At 46.0% G+C, this 15,943-nt stretch overlaps 1 protein-coding gene across 1 annotated transcript in view; it reads left to right on the top strand.

Moving 5' to 3' along the window:
- Window positions 1-15,573, top strand: part of pccb (propionyl-CoA carboxylase subunit beta) — a 79,044-nt gene extending 63,471 nt beyond the window's left edge. Inside the window, exons 13-15 of the mRNA XM_038817592.1 lie at window positions 9,338-9,436; window positions 13,130-13,229; window positions 14,904-15,573. Of these exons, the coding sequence (XP_038673520.1) occupies window positions 9,338-9,436; window positions 13,130-13,229; window positions 14,904-15,025 (321 nt within the window). The 3' untranslated portion in view covers window positions 15,026-15,573. The remainder of the gene's footprint in view (window positions 1-9,337; window positions 9,437-13,129; window positions 13,230-14,903) is intronic.
- The last annotated feature ends 370 nt before the right edge of the window (window positions 15,574-15,943 follow it).

Consider the following 15,943-nt stretch of genomic DNA (forward strand, 5'->3'; position numbering starts at 1 on the left):
TGAAATTCTGCTCTGGTAGATGTAATAGGTGGGTCGCCTGAATTGTCATCTTACTGCACATGTTTGGAAGAAAAGAGAGAATTTCCCATTGGTGCAGAAGATCTGGGATGGCCAGATCTCTACTTTATTTGGTTCTCCATGCCCTTATGATGTGTGGCCTAGAGAGCAATTCCTGGTTATGTTAATTCTACTGCCTTAAAAAAATTATTTCATGGAATGTGGGTGTTGCTAGTTCAGCCAGTATTATAACTTATCACGAATTGCCCTCGAGGTGGTGGTGAGCCGCCATCTTAAATATCTGCAGTTCATGGGGTGTTCATAAATCAAGTGATGTTGGGATGGGCGTTCCAGGATTTTGATCCAACGACAGTGAGGGAAAAGTTCCAAGTCGGGATGTGTTTGGTTTGGAGGTGAACTTGCACGTGGTTGCATTCCCATGCATCTGCTGCCCTTGTCCTTTGAGATGTTTACGCACTGTGTGCCTGATGAGCAGTTTGCAGTATCCATGGGGGAAAAAAGCCAAGTCAGTTCATGGCATTACTGCATTCAGAGATTATGGCAAGCTAATTTTAGAAGTAATTTAAAATGTGTTATAATTAACTGTAGTGAGTGCATGGAATGGATTAAATTCAGATATGCTCCATGCACCAACATTGGCTGTATTAATGACAGTTTTTAAACCAACACTGAATTTATTAGGTAATGTGAAAGTAATGTGTAAGTTCCAGTGATTCTATAAAATAAAAGAGAAAATGCTGTATATTCTCAGCAAGTCAGGCAGCATCTGTGGAGAGAGGAAAGAATCAACATTTCAAGTTGATGAACTTCCGTCAGAACTGGGAAAGTTTAGAGATGGGTAGTATTATGACACCCTGGTCCAGTGCGTGGCCAATTTATTATAATCTTTATTAGTGTCACAAGTATGCTTACATTAATTCTGCAATGAAGGTGCTGTGAAAATCCCATAGTCGTCTCGCCTGTTCGGGTACACAGAGGGAGAATTCAGAATGGCCAATTCACCGAACAAGCACATCTTTAAGGACTTGTTTGAGGAGCACCCGGAGTAAACCCACGCAGACACAAGGAAACGTGCAGACTCGGCAGACAGTGACACAAGTTGGGAATTGAACCTGGGTCCCTAGCGTTGTGAAGCAACAATGCTAAGCACTGTGCTACCGCGCCACTTAGCCCCACTTGACCTGGAGTTGCAACACAGTTGAAATGTACTCTCATTGAGCAGCCAAAGACCTTGAGTATTTTTAAATAACTAGTTACCAGGTTTGTAACTTTAAACACAATTTTTTATTATTAACCGTAACTATAATTTAAACGGGCAACAAATATAACTGGTTAACTACTATCAAATCTCTAAACCTCTTTTACTATACACACAGACAAATAGAAAGGGAAAGTAAAAAGATGAGTCTTTGTTTCAGATAGACATCTCCAGTTAGTTGTTTCTTCAGACTAGGCTTCCAGATGGATGTTGGTTTTCACTGTAGACACAGAAGTAGCAGGCAGCCAGCATTCGGGAGGGAGCCAGACATCATCTATCTTCAGACAGTAGCCAGCAGAGAGAGAGGTGCTTCCACCTTGAGGGTTAGTGGCTTCTCGTAGAATCATAGATTGCATTTACAGTGCAGGATGTCATTCGGCCCATTAAATCTGCACCGGCCCTGGAAAGAGCCCCCTATTTAAACCCACATCTCCCACCTATCCCCGTAACCCATTAACCCCACAACCCGTTGGATACTAAGGGACAATTTAGCATGGCCAATACACCTAACCTGCACATCTTTGGACTGTGGGAGGAAACCGGAGCAACCGGAGGAAACCCACGCAGCCACGAGGAGAACATGCAGACTCTGTACAGACAGTGACCAAGCCGGGAATCAAACCCAGATCCCTGGCGCTGTGAAGCAACAATGCTAACCACTGTGCTACCTTGCTACCCAGTGTTCTCTCTGAAAAACCCCATCTGACAAGAACCAATCACTGTCGGTAGCCAGTTCCTTGTCAATCCATTGGCCACCATCCAACCAATCGAAACGAACCCCGCTCTGAAAGGAATGAAACGTCATGGTACGGATGTTTCATTGAGATATGTAAGACATGAAGGTTATAGAGATCCTTCACCCCAGTTTGTACATTGGAAACTAATCAGCCGTAAACCCACTAAAAAAAAGTGCCCGCTGTCACATTGTCCCTTCCGGGGATGTGCATATTTTTAACTTTGAATGATTGTAATAATAACCTCTAACTGAACAAATTCTGTTCAGAGTGTAGAACTTTTCTATAAATGCTCGTGGATTATGGTCCGTTTCGATGCTATGTTTATTGTTATGCCGGACACATACGTCAAAATGTTGAAGGCCATGTAACAATGCTAAGGCTTCCTTCTCAATGATGGAGTACCTTCTTTGTCACAAGCTTAGTTTTTTGGAAAGTATCACACTGGCTTCTCTATTCCTGTTTTGTTGTCCTGGATTAGCATTGCCCCCATCCCAGGTTGCTGGAGTCTGTGGCTATTTTAAAGGGTTTGGAAATCTGGGACAGCCAACACTGGTTTGCTTACCAACATGGCCCTCAATTTCTCAAATACTGTTTGGCTTTCTGCGGACCGTACCATTTTTGCTTGTTTCCACAATACGTTAGTCAAAGATACTGCTATGGTACTGAAGTTGGGTGCAAATTTCCTCTAGAATCTGCACATGCGGGGACTTTGGTGTGATGGAAGAGGGAGGTCACTTCAAAGGTGGCTCCTGATATCTCTGTCCACTTTGTCTGTTTTTGCTCATGATGTTTTTAGGTTTTAACGCAGAAGCTTACCAGGGAGAAATTGCTGAAAGGATGTTGAATACAGCATGGGGAAGAAATCTCAGCTGGGGAGCCTGGTAAAAGCCTGGATGATAAATGGATGGCAGTTTTGATAGGCAAGACCGAGAACATAAGGAGTCGTTTAGGGTCTGCTCCGGGAGCGGCTTGACAAAACTACCAGAGCTGTGAAGGACCAGGGTGAGGCACTAAAGGGTGCTGAAAAGGCACTGTCTAGCCACGAAGTCTGACTGGTTTCACTGGAAGCCAAAGTGCAGATTCTGGTGGAAAAAGCAAGGGCCTGAAAACCAAGGATTTAGGAAAACCAATTGAGGCACTTGAACCTTAGAAACGTGGGCCTGCTGGAGGGATTGGAGGACACAAAGCAAATCGAATATTTTTCAACCATGCTCTTTCGGCAGCAATGAGGAGTTTGCTCCAACGGAATTAGACTGGGCGCACTGGGACCTGGGACAGAAGCCAAAGCCGAATATTGTACATGGTGGTTCAATCATTTGATTCCACAGTCATCAGAGGAAGGAGCATGTCCTGGAGTGCATCATGCAAAATGGAACATTGACTGGGACGGCAACATGGTGCGCGTTTACCAGGACATTGGCTCCAAACTGGCAAGAAGGGCAGCCTTCAACAGGTGAAGGTGGGACTGTACAAAAAGGGTGAGCAGTTCAGAGTGGCACGCAGAGGCCCTTGTCAAGGAATGAGGACTGAGTAGTTTGAGGAGGGTCAAGCTGTTTGGCTGTTTTTTGTTATATTTTCTGTTTGTACAAGTGGAGCTGGGGCAACTGTAAATATATTGGGGGTTATGTCTGGCTTGATGGGTCTCAATTGGCTGGGAACGTCACGGGGTTAATAGAGGTGGAAAATTCTCTGTCAACCTGAGGGATAAGGGGGGGGGGGGTGTGCTAGCAGCGTTCAGATTTTTTTTTGGCCTCATCTTCAGGGTGGGGCAGGTTGTCATCTTTGGGCACTGGATATTGTTGAGTGTTTGACCTACCGAGGCAGTGATGGCTGACTCTGTTGCAGGTGGGTGCAAAGCTCCCCACACGACTGCTCACTTGGAATGTGCGGGGCCGAGGGTTTTTGCCCATCTCAAGAGTTTGGGAGTCGACGTGGTTTTGCAAGAGGCTCACATGTGGAATGAGACCAGGTTAGGCTCTGGAAGACCTGGGTGAGCAGGTGTTCTACTTGAGCTTTGCCGGAGGAGGGTGGGGGAGGTGGCGATCCTTATCAAAAAGCGGGTTCAGTTCTATGTGGAGAAAGTGATGGCAGATCAGGGGTGGCTATATGTGAAAATGGTAGGAGTCTTGGTGGGGAAACCAGTGGTAATAGTGAACGTATATGCGCCAAATTGGGACGATGTGTCATTCATGAAGCCAGCTAATTAAGGGGGCAATATGAATTGTGCGCTGGACCCAAGGCAGATTGATCTAGCTTGAGATTGCTGGCCCCGGTTAGGATTGTGAGTATTGTCTACGTTCATGGAAGAGGTGGGAGGGACGGACACATGGAGGTTCAAGCACTCGGGGAAGGGGTGTTCTCATTTTTCTCCCCGTTACACAATATATTTGCAGATTGATTACTTCCTTAAAAGTAGAACTCAACCTACTGGAGTCACAGCGGCCGAATATTCGGCAGTAGTGATTTTGGATCAACATTGGATGGACCTGGCGCTGGGAGTGGGTCAAGAGTGCTGCAGGGATTGGCGGTTCGATGTTGGGTTGTTGTCAATTGGGGGGTTTGTGGGATGATTTTGAGGGGCATATAGGAATACATTCTGAATAATGATAATGGAGAGGTCTCACCCTCTATTCTGTGGGAGGCACAAAGTGGTGATCAGGGCAAGATTATAGCAATTAAGACACATGCAGATGCAGAAACTAGGGAGGAGCGAGAGAAATTGGTGGATAAGAGTTTGGGGATCTATCGTAGATATGCGAGGGATTCAACCCCTGAATTGTTGATGTGCAGGAAAGAATTACAAACGCTGTTCGTCTTGATGTCAATGGACAAAGCTGTGCGCAGTTTGAGACGAGCAAAAGGAGCAGTTTACGAGTATGGGGAGAAGGCGAGTTGACTTTTGATCAATTGAGGCGGAGGATAGGGAAGTTGAGGACCGAGACAGTAAGTTGGTCTCTGATCCAGATAAGGGGAATGATATGTCCAAGGTTTATTTTGAGAAGTTATATCAGTCAGAACCACCAAAGGATGGACGTGGAGTTTTTGGAGAGTGCAGTTTCCCAAGGTGGGGGAGGAGCAGGAGGCTCCATTTTGTTTGAAGGAGATCCAGGGAGTGTTGGAGCAGATGCAGTGAGGGAAGGCACCTGGGCCAGATGGATTCCCGGTGGAGTTCTATGAAAAGTTCATGGATCAGTTGGGTTCATTGTTGCTGGGCTTGTTTAGGGACTCTTGGAGTGGGGAGCCCTTCTGGGGACATTGGGGCAGGTGCCCATCTCTCTGCTGTTTCAAAAGGACAAAACCTCCAAGGAGTGCGTGTCATATCGTTCAATCTCCCTGTTGAATGGAGATGCCAAATTGCTGGCCAGGTGTTGGCTTTAAGACTGGAGTCGTGCTTCCTAGAGTTGATAGAGGAAGATCAGATGGGGTTTGTGAAAGGACGGAGGCTGTCGGAGAATGTGCGACGGTTGCTTAATGTGGTGCTTGCCACTCCGACCCATCCGGTGCCAGAGATTATTGTATCCTTGGACACAGAGAAGGTGTTCGACTCGGTGGAGTGGGGATACCTCTTTACAGTATTGGAGAAATTTGTGCTGGGTCCGGGATTTGTGTCCTGGGGGTGCAGCTGCTCTCTGTGGCGCTGTTTATAATCATCTTTATTGTCACAAGTAGGCTGACATTAACACTGCGATGAAGTTACCGTGAAAAGCCGCTAGCCCCCACATTCCGGCACCTGTTTGGGTACACCGAGGGAGAATTCAAAATTACCTAACGGCACGTCTTTCAGGACTTGTGGGAGGAAACCCACGCAGGCACAAGGCGAAAGTGCAACTCCGCACAGACAGTGATTCAAGCCGGGAATAGAACCTGGTCCATGGTGCTATGAAACAACACTGCTAACCACTATGCTACCGTGCTGCCCATACCGTTTGCTAGTGATCGTACTAATAACATGACTTCTGAGATCTTTCGGTTACATTGGGGCATGAGGCAAGGATGTCCGTCATCTCCTTTGTTCTTTGTAATGGTAAGTGAGCCATTGGTAATGGCATTGAGGACCTCAAAGGAATGGGATGGAGGGAGCGTTGAACATTATATGCTGATGATTTGCTGTTATACGTAAGGGATCCGGAGATATCTAATGGGAAAATATTGGAGATTTTGCGATGATTTGGGCTTTCTCTGGCTATAAGCAGAATATAAGGAAAAGGGAATATTTTGTGTTTGGGGCAGTGGGAGGTGGGGGGAACTAAATTGAGGGGGCAATTTCGATTGGCAGGGGCCGGCTTACGGTACTTAAGGGTACAGTGGGGAGAGACTGGGGACGGCTACGGAAGCTGAATTATGAGCTTGGTGGGGAGGGTCAAGGCAGACCTGCAGAGGTGGGACAGCATCCCACTATCGCTGACTAGTTGACTTCAGCCGGTTAGAATGAATATATTGCCTAGATTCCTATTTCTATTGAGTGCCTCCTGGTATTTCTGCCCAAATTGGTTTTTAAGAGATGGTCTGGATTGATTTATCTGGGCGGTCAAGGTCCTGAGGATTCAAAGGGGGGTGCTTCAGAGGGAGAGATGGGCAGGGGGCCTCCTGTTGCCAAATTTATTATATTACTATTGGACTGCTAACACAGATGCTGGGGTGGTGTAGGGACCCAAGGGCCCTCTGGCTGCAGATGGAATCGGAGTCGGTTAGGGAGACGAGGTTAGGCGTGTTGGTAATGGCACCACTTCTGGCACCTATACCACTGTTTGAAGAACCATTTAGTAGGGCATTGGTATATTGGTAGACTGTAGGACTGTTGCTTAAAATGATCCCACTGGGTTCCGGGTTCATTGGTAACTTCTTAACCACTCCAACTTTTGAACCTGGCAATAAATCACACTCCAATGGAACTGGGATTTAATCTCCACTTATCCCATTTGCTAACCCGTTCGGCTGGATTTTCCAAAAAATGGGGCTATGTCCTCACGCCAGTGTAAAAACCCTGGCGTTTCACTCTTAACTTTCCTTAAGAAGGTGCTGAGCGATTCTCCTACCTGCAGAGGGCTGGCAGGGCACTGGAGTGCTCCTCGCAGCTCTGTGCGGATACGAGGCCCTGCATTTCCGGTCAGGATTCAACGCGTGCGCATGGCGGCGGCCGCTCCGTGCACTATGGTGGACTCGGACCACGGATCGTCATCCAAAATGTCAACCCCAGCGAGATCGTGTGCGCCCCTGGGTCCATGACACCCGATCGCTCCCCCCCCGGAGATCGATTTTCCCTCCTGCACCAGGGCGGGGGGGGGGGGGATTAAATCTAAGGCCATCCTTTGGGACTCATGCTGACCGACCATTGTGACCCACCATATTTTGCTCCCTTTAATGTGACAGGTGACTTGGTCCTCACTGCATCGGTTGACAAAAATCGAGAGGTCGTTGCTTGAACTTGCCTTGCTTAGTCTTCAAATGCTTTTGACGTTTTGAGGGTTTTAATCTTCCATTTGGCAGTGCTTCCCTGCATATAACATACGTGAAGTTTGCATCCTGATGTGCATTGGCACAATTAATAAACCCATACCTCAAGAAATCATCTTTGTTTTCAGTTTGCTCTTGGGAAATCCAAAAAAACCCTGGCGCTCACACCAGCAGTGCTGGCAACTACAAAATGAAGGAATCTCTCTCTCTCTCGTGCCCAGAGCAGGTGATGTCAGCGTGACCTCTCTGCCGCTGCTTCTGGAGAGAAGACTCCATCGATTTAAAAAAAAAAAAAAAAAAGAATCTGTTCCTGGGTCAGCAAGCTGACATCGGGAGGAGGCAGTCTGCCTCACTGGGCTCCAGGCCTGTGCACTGCTGAGGGGCCGGCTTGTTTTAAAAGCCGGTTGCGGCAGCTGGGCATTACTTCCCATGTTTGGGAACGCTGCGACCAATGGTCGCACGGCTCTCCCACCACCTGCCCGCAACCCATCTGCGGGCTGTGTTCCTGAGTTTGAAAACGATTACCTTTCAATAGTTATGGGTTTGGCTACATCATTTGATGAAAATGGGGTGATCTTCCCCCGAGTCAAAAACCCTGCATGTCTTTCATCAACCTCGTTCATCACACTTGCTCCCACAGCACTGTGTTTACCTTGGGTCTCCGAAATCCAGTTAGAGATACAGGCTGCCCTGCAATATTCTCTTGTTTTGTTTTCTTTTCAAAATCCTCGTAACTTCCAACATGCTGAATGAACGTGTAACACTTTATTGCAATGGTAACACTTAGGCCTTCAAGTCTCGCCTTTACCCTTAGTACCTTCCTTTCTGGTCTGAGAAGGAGATCATGGAATGTTCCCAGCTATCATTCCTTATCTTGCCTACCTGCCTTCCTTTCACTCTCCCAGTTCCTATCCTTCTCAAAATTATGGGGGCGACGGAACAAAGGTTTAAATTCATGGATCATCACATAATCATCAGCCATTATTGCTGTCTGTCTAGCAACCATAACCCTTTGGTCTTCAACATAAATTCTTATCACAAAAGATAGTGAATTTTTAAATTGTTCTAAGAATGATTCCTCTGAGCCTCATAGTTAGTTTCAACTCACAATGCTTGTATTCACCTGTTAAAATTGTTTTGCTTAACCCTTTCAAATTCAGCATATATCTGTCCCAGCTGTTTCCTTAAATTCTGAAACGTTTGCATATATGCCTCTGGAACTAATTTATATGCACCTAGAATAGCTTTTTTTTTCAACCTTGTTGAAATCCTTAGACACTCCCTCTGAAAGGGAAGCATAAACTTCCTGTGCCCACCTCATCAATTTACTTAGCATGGGTAATGTCCACTTTTCTTTTGCCCACTCCATTTGGGTTGCTTTATTCCTCAAATGCCATGAAAAATGCTTTTACTTCCATTTCTTCAAATTTTGGTAGGGTCTGTGTAAACTTAAGCATATCCCCACTGGGTTCTGTTCTTGGGTTAAGCTCCTGTACATTTTTGAGATAGAGTAGGTGCAGATTTAACTTGTAGCCTTCAGCATTATCCTCAGCCTCAAAATAAGTAAAATTCCAAATACGTAGTGTAAATAATCTAACTTGTATTGTATGTCAGAAGAGAATAGTTATTTTTTTGACCATCACAGCTGGAGATTGCTTCTGAAACTTAGATATTCATGATTTACATATTTGATTTTCTGCCATTTGGTCCTTGCCAAAACAATGGTGAAGTGACATATTAACAAAGCACTGATCTCTTTGCACATAATGAGTAGACCATCCAAAAATAGCCCTAGTTACATAATGAAGAAAATGTTGACTTTTTCATTGACTACTTTATATGAAATGCTGTAATATGCTTTTCTTAATAGGCCTATGGCGGTGCATATGATGTGATGAGCTCCAAACACTTGAGAGGCGATTTGAACTATGCTTGGCCAACAGCTGAAGTTGCAGTTATGGGTGCTAAGGCAAGTGACACCTCTGCATTTCTGATCATATTTACATTTGCAACTGTAGATAGATGCATGTCCTGCAAGTCAATTAAATTGCTGGCATTCTCTACATGAGGTTAACCAATTCACTATTACTGTGTGATGGGATGTGGGGCAATTTGCAGAGACTGCAGTTTAGTGGCATGAAATTTAAATCCCTCTAATTTAGGGGAAGCATGATAGTCATATGAATAACTTAATCAACATAGATTTCCTCCCTTATCATCCTTCTCTGGAAAGTATATCAGTATTTGATCAATTTAAATATGAATTCAGGTCTCTTCTCGCAAATCAAGATAGAGTAGGGATCATGCAAGTTCCAGCTAGTTTGTTCAGTTCTATTGCAGCCTGAACAATGATCAAAAAGTTGGCCATGGAAGAAAGGATAGGAAAACATGCTTGTCCTACTGCCTTTTCTTTTGCCTGCCCTTCAAGATGATTCAGAAAGGCAGCAGGTCTAGATTTGATCCGCAGCGTTGCTGGCTGTCTGGGTAACGTTAATAAAGGACATCATGAGCTTGTTTTGACTTGTGTAGTGTCAACTAGTGTCTATGTGACCATATATATTATCAGCCCAATACATTTAGAAAGATTAATCGTTTAGATTGTTCAGCTTACACTATGGAGCACAGGACTTTTGCAATTTTCATCCTAGAAAACTAGAAATCTCTATTTTCCCCAGCGTTGGAAGTTAGTGTTGCAGCGAGCATTGCGGGTGTGATTCCATCTATCTTGAAGCTTCTGACCGTTTAGTGGAAAAAGTGGGAATACCAAAGGGATCAAACAAACTAATGAGTTATAAAGAGACTATGGCCGCAATCTTTTCTCGTTATGCTCAATAGCGGGAGAGGCCAAAAAATAGAATCCCGCCTAGCGCCAAACAGTTGCCGATGCACTTGGCGATGCAACTGGCCTGCTCCGGTAGGTGAATTCGGAATCTCACTGTAACATGGTGAGAAACCAATTATCACAATTTACGCCCCATTTCCATACAATCAACGAGAGCCACCCGCCATCCAATGGCCTCCTAGCATTCACCGGCCTCCCCAGCAAGTGCTCACGCTAGCACTGATTAGTACTCCTTTTTAAAAACGTGAACCTAATGGAAGTGTTTCTGTGGGGAGCCGAGGTGGGGAGTAGCAATCTTTGCTCACAGACAAAGAGTCTGGGGTGCTGGGCTTGCTTCCCCTGTGCTCAGTGGGGGATGGGGCCCTCAGCAGGGGATAGGGGGACCCTCCGCAGGGGTGGGCTGTCGCCGGGGGGAAAGGGTGGGGCGGCGGGGGGGGGGGGCCTGCAGAGGTAACTGCACCCTGTACCTCCATAGCAATCCCTAGATCGTGTGTACTCGTTCTGGGGGCAGCGCTTGCTCCTGCTCTCCCCCCCCCCCCCCCCCCCCCCCCGGACATCTCTGGTTATGTAGCTGAAGGCTATTGCCACTAGGAAATTGGCAATCGTGGTTAAGTAAGGACGTCACATAACCCAAGAGTATTCCTGTGGGTGGATGGGTGTGTCCATGTAGCATGTGGGAGTCATTGTCTGGCATCTCAAACAGACAGTGATGCCTGGACAGTATATCTGAGCGCTGCAGCAGCCAACATCCGAACACCCAGGGGATGGGGTACAGCTCCTTGTCCATGGCCGGAAGGGGTGAGTGGCACGGGGTGGGGGCCAGCACCTGGTCCCGGTGGTGTTGTGAACAGATCTATGGCCTAGTGAGAGGGACCTGCTGTGGGCGGAGTATGTAAGCAGGATGTTCTGGTTTGGGGGATGGGGGAAATCAGTGGGATATGGAGGTTGCCGGGGTGGGAGCCACCGCTGTTTGTCAGTTAACACCCTCTCCCAGTGCCCGACAGATATTGAACGCTTATAGCAGGGATTTTGGATTTCGAAGTTGCCCTAGTGATGCTGTGACCAGGCGCGAGGTAGCAGCCCATGTGCCAGACCCTGCCCCACACCCTCAGGCCAGGAAGGGACCTAGAGGGGGGAGTCCCACGACGTCCCAGGGTGTACAGGCGCTGCTGGTCATTCGAACAAATGATGGACAGCATGTGCCGCAGGAGGCTTCACCTCAACGAGGAAATGGTGCGACAATTGTGCCATATCCTCGTGGATTTGACACCACGTGGAGGAGGACACCTGCTCCCGGTAGCCATCAAAGTCATTGCAGCCCTGAACCTTTTATGTCACGGTATCATTACAGGGTTTGAGTGGGTACCTGTGTGGTATCTCGCAGGCCGCAGGTCACGAATGTCCTGTATGCTCGTGCTGCAGACTACATTATTTTTGAAGTGAACCAGGCCCAACAGCATGCTGGGGCAGCAGGTTTCTTTGCCATCGTCAGGATGCCCCAGTCCAGGGAGTCATGGTGCTCGCCAGGCCATCTGGGGATGCCCTATGTTAACCGAAAGGGGTTCTAGTCCCTCAACATACAGCTCGTGTGAGATCACCAATTGCAGATAAGGCACCTCATGATGGACAGCTGGTTCTGGGGGTGGGGGGGGTGAGAGGGGAGATAAGGGATATCCGCTGAGGTCCTGGCTAATGAAGCGGAGACCGTTACAACGAGACCCATGCAGCAAGCGGACTGTCGTTGAGCGGTGCTCAAGATGCAATTCCGATGCTCTGGAGGGGCAGTCCAGTACACCGCCTCCGGAGGTCGTCCGCTTTGTTGTGGTCTGCTGTGTTTTCGACAAGCTTGGACAGCAGAGGGGAGACGAGTTGGAGGTTGGTGACGAGGAACATGTAGCCATCTCAGAGGAGGAAGGGGACAAGGATGATGAGGAGGTGCCGTACCAACACGGCCTGGAGGAATCTGAGGCCGAGCTGGAGGATGTAGGAAGCGGCGGTGACGGCCTGGCCTGCCCGGAGGGCTAGGGAGGCCTAGGGAGGCCCATGTACTGGCCCAATTCTCCTAGGATGTGGCCTGGTCCATCAGTGCATTCTTAACCACCTGCACCCACATTTCCCACCCTCCCAGGGTATGTGTCACATTATTCCAGGGTGCTGGGACTGTATCGGCACTGTCCATGGGTCACTGAGGGCAGGGGTGGGATGATAACCCACAGAGAGCTGGGTGTTCCTCAATCTATACCATAATCTGACCCCTGTCTATCTGCTGAGTACTTGCTCACACCCATCACCTGCACATGGCAATGCATTGCGGAAGAAAGTGACAGAGGCTTCCTACTGGTTGTGAACAAGGATATTTATTGTTCAATATATGCTCCCACTCTCCCAATGGTGCATTCCCTCCCCTGGTGATCCTTGCTCTACCACTCCATCTGGTTGTGTCCCCTGGTTGCACATCAGAAGTGGAGGCAGCTGGCTGGCTACCTTGTGGCTGACCCTCTGGGGAAAGGGCATCCCTGCTGGCTTCCACCCTGTCCTGGAGCCAGTCTCCTTAGCGCCATTGTTGCGGGCTGGCTGAGCAAGTGCTGTTTGCCCTTGTTAGTGGGGAGGCTGGCGAGCCGGCATTCGGGGTGGGAAGTCTGTGGACCAACTAACATTGAGCAACTCGTGGCTATTCCTACTCGCTACAGCATGGAAATGTTTCCGGAGAATCGTGGCCTATAAATTAAACTGGGCAGCAGCCCATGAAGCATATTGTTCATACAAGATAATGCTATTGTAAAGTTGTGTCTTTCATTGTTTAACATTTTTCTTTTAAAGGGTGCTGTGCAGATTATCTTTAAAGGGAAAGGAAATGAAGTTGAGGCGGAGGCAGAATATGTGGAGACATTTGCAAATCCATTCCCAGCAGCTGTGAGAGGCAAGTGCCAGAGGAAGGATATGTTCTGCACTTTAGAAAATATTTTAAATATCTTGCTCAGGGTTGCAAAACTACCAATTTTATTTAAAATTCAGGATTTTAAACCAACATGATATAATAAACAGCACAGTATTGTGACACAATGTAACGATACAATGTGGCTGAGCTTTGTAGGTAATATTGTAAGACATGGGGCACAGCAGGCAGGACTGGTGTGTCCCTCTCACCGTTTGCAACCATGTTTGAAATATTTGAAATTTAAAAACAGTAGAAAATAAAAACAAAGTGCTGAAAATATTCAGCAGGTCTGGAACATCTTCAGTTCCAAAGAAGAGTCATATTTGACTTGAACCAATAATTCTGTTTATTTGTCCAAAGATGCTGCTGAGTAGGGCAGCACAGTGGTTAGCACTGCTGCCTCACCATACCGAGGGTCTGGGTTCGATTCCAGCCCTGGGTCACTGTCCGTGTGGGTTTTGGACATTCTCCCCGTGTCTGTGTGGGTCTCACCCCCACAACCCAAAGGTGTGCAGTGTTGGTGGATTGGCCATGCTAAATTGCCCTTCAATTTGATTAAAAAAAGATGCTGCTGAGTGTTCCAGGACTTCCATTTTTATTTCAGATTTCCAACTGAAGGGCAGCATGGTAGCACAAGTGGCTAGCACTGTGGCTTCACAGCGCCAAGGTCCCAGGTTTGATTCCCCGCTGGGTCACTGTGAGGAGTCTGCACGTTCTTCCCATGTCTGCGTGGGTTTCCTCCCACAGTCCAAAGATGTGCAGGTTAGGTGGATTGGCTATGCTAAATTGCCCTTAGTGTCCAAAAAGGTTAGGAGGGGTTATTGGGTTACGGGAATAGGGTGGAAGTGAGGGCTTAAGGGGTCAGTGCAGACTTGATGGGCCAAATGGCCTCCTTCAACAGCTTCAGTATATTTTGCTTTTATTTTACTGGTAGAAAATGTTGTCCCTGTCATGCTGCAATGAATCTTGGAGCTCTCAGTGCTTCGATAAGCTTTGCTGCGCCGTGGAACAAAATTAGAAAGTAATTTAAGGCAGGATAAATGGGAATTTGAAACTGCCCTGTTGTTTTTGAGCACTATCCAATTGAGTCAAAATAATAAGTTGTTTACAGCTAGTGTAAAATAAATAACTTCTATATTGCAAAAGTTCATTTTCTTACTACCATTCCTGCACAGTTTGGAAAAAAGAGCTTTGATTTCTAATTTAAGTTTCTTGATTATAAAAACAGTATTGATCTCAGCATACATTTACCATACAATAAGTCCCTGCTACGGGTTGTTATGTGCAGTTAACATCGGGATTTCTACTTTAGCAGTTTCAAAGCAGGGATGACAGTGCCAATTTGGAGCGGTCTCCCCCGGGTCCTTGCTAGCAGAGTTAGAAGAGGGAGGTGAATAAAGATTTTAAATTAATTTAGGAATGTACGGTATTTCAAATTACAGGGTATAATGTTTTTACAATTCGATAGATCCTAACTCCTAAAGTTGAACTTTTCAGGAATGCAGCTACAACCTTAAGCAGGGAGATTACTGTTGTTTGTTTTTGTTGTTTCACTATTTTGCCAAGTGTAGGACAATTAATGCATCAGGCAGATGTTTTTATACTTAAATATTCCACCTGCAAAAACTAATCTAATCTCGTTGTGTGTCCACGCAGGTTTTGTTGATGACATAATTGAACCGGCAACCACTAGAATGCGTATTTGTCGAGACCTGGAGATGCTGGCAAACAAGAAACAGACAAACCCTTGGAAAAAACATGGCAATATTCCTCTGTAAAATATATACAGAATTTTATTTATGCCCACAAGAAGTGTTTATTCACACGTTACAAATTATGCTGTCTGGAATCCCCACATCATTCATTGAGAATTAGCTACAAAATAATACTATTTTCTCTACCTGAATTGATGGGCAATGCTTTTATATGTTAAATCAGTAAATATTGAAATACTCTGCAAGAATAAGAATTTGATTCCATCAATGTCACAGCCATTTCAGTTCATTGGTAGCATTTTACTAAAATCTCTATTTTACCACCTCAAGGAAATAAATCAATATCAACAGGCAGAAAAATACCAAGTGATGAGAAGGACCGACTCTAGTAAATTTGAATCGAGATACTGTTGAGTTCTAACTGTAACCTAACATATCTGACGGGAACCAGATTGTGTCATATATTCATAATGCAAATCGGCTGCTTAACTGATTCCAGTTGGGTAGGTTAAGTTAAAGTTCAAGTCTTTGATAGCAACACACTATAATAGCTTGAAAGAGCCATGAATAATTTAACTTTTCTTTAATAAACTTGTTTGAAAAGTTGAAAATGGCACTCATTACTTTTATGCCTTTTTAAATCTCAGTATTAGCTTTCAACTTATCCAATTATACAAGATTGCCAGTACTGCAGGAAAATAACTGTTTCTCTGGATCTGACAGTTTTGGGTCAGTATGATGCTGCAAAAACAATTATAGTATTAAATCAGCAGGGACAACTGAAACAGCTTTGACAGTAAGCTGTAAAACCTGAAAAATGGAAAATAGTTTAAACGTTGTGCAAGATCCCTCTAGCAGTGGCAGTAACTCACCATCAGGGCCGAATGGTCCTGCCGATGTCAAAGGTATTGTGTTGTTTGTGTGGGAGATTTGTAGATCATTGGGTTTAAGTCCTACTTCAGCCATGAAAAGATCCCCACA

This window comes from Scyliorhinus canicula, chromosome 13, assembly GCF_902713615.1.
Source record: "Scyliorhinus canicula chromosome 13, sScyCan1.1, whole genome shotgun sequence".
Lineage (NCBI taxonomy): Eukaryota > Metazoa > Chordata > Chondrichthyes > Carcharhiniformes > Scyliorhinidae > Scyliorhinus > Scyliorhinus canicula.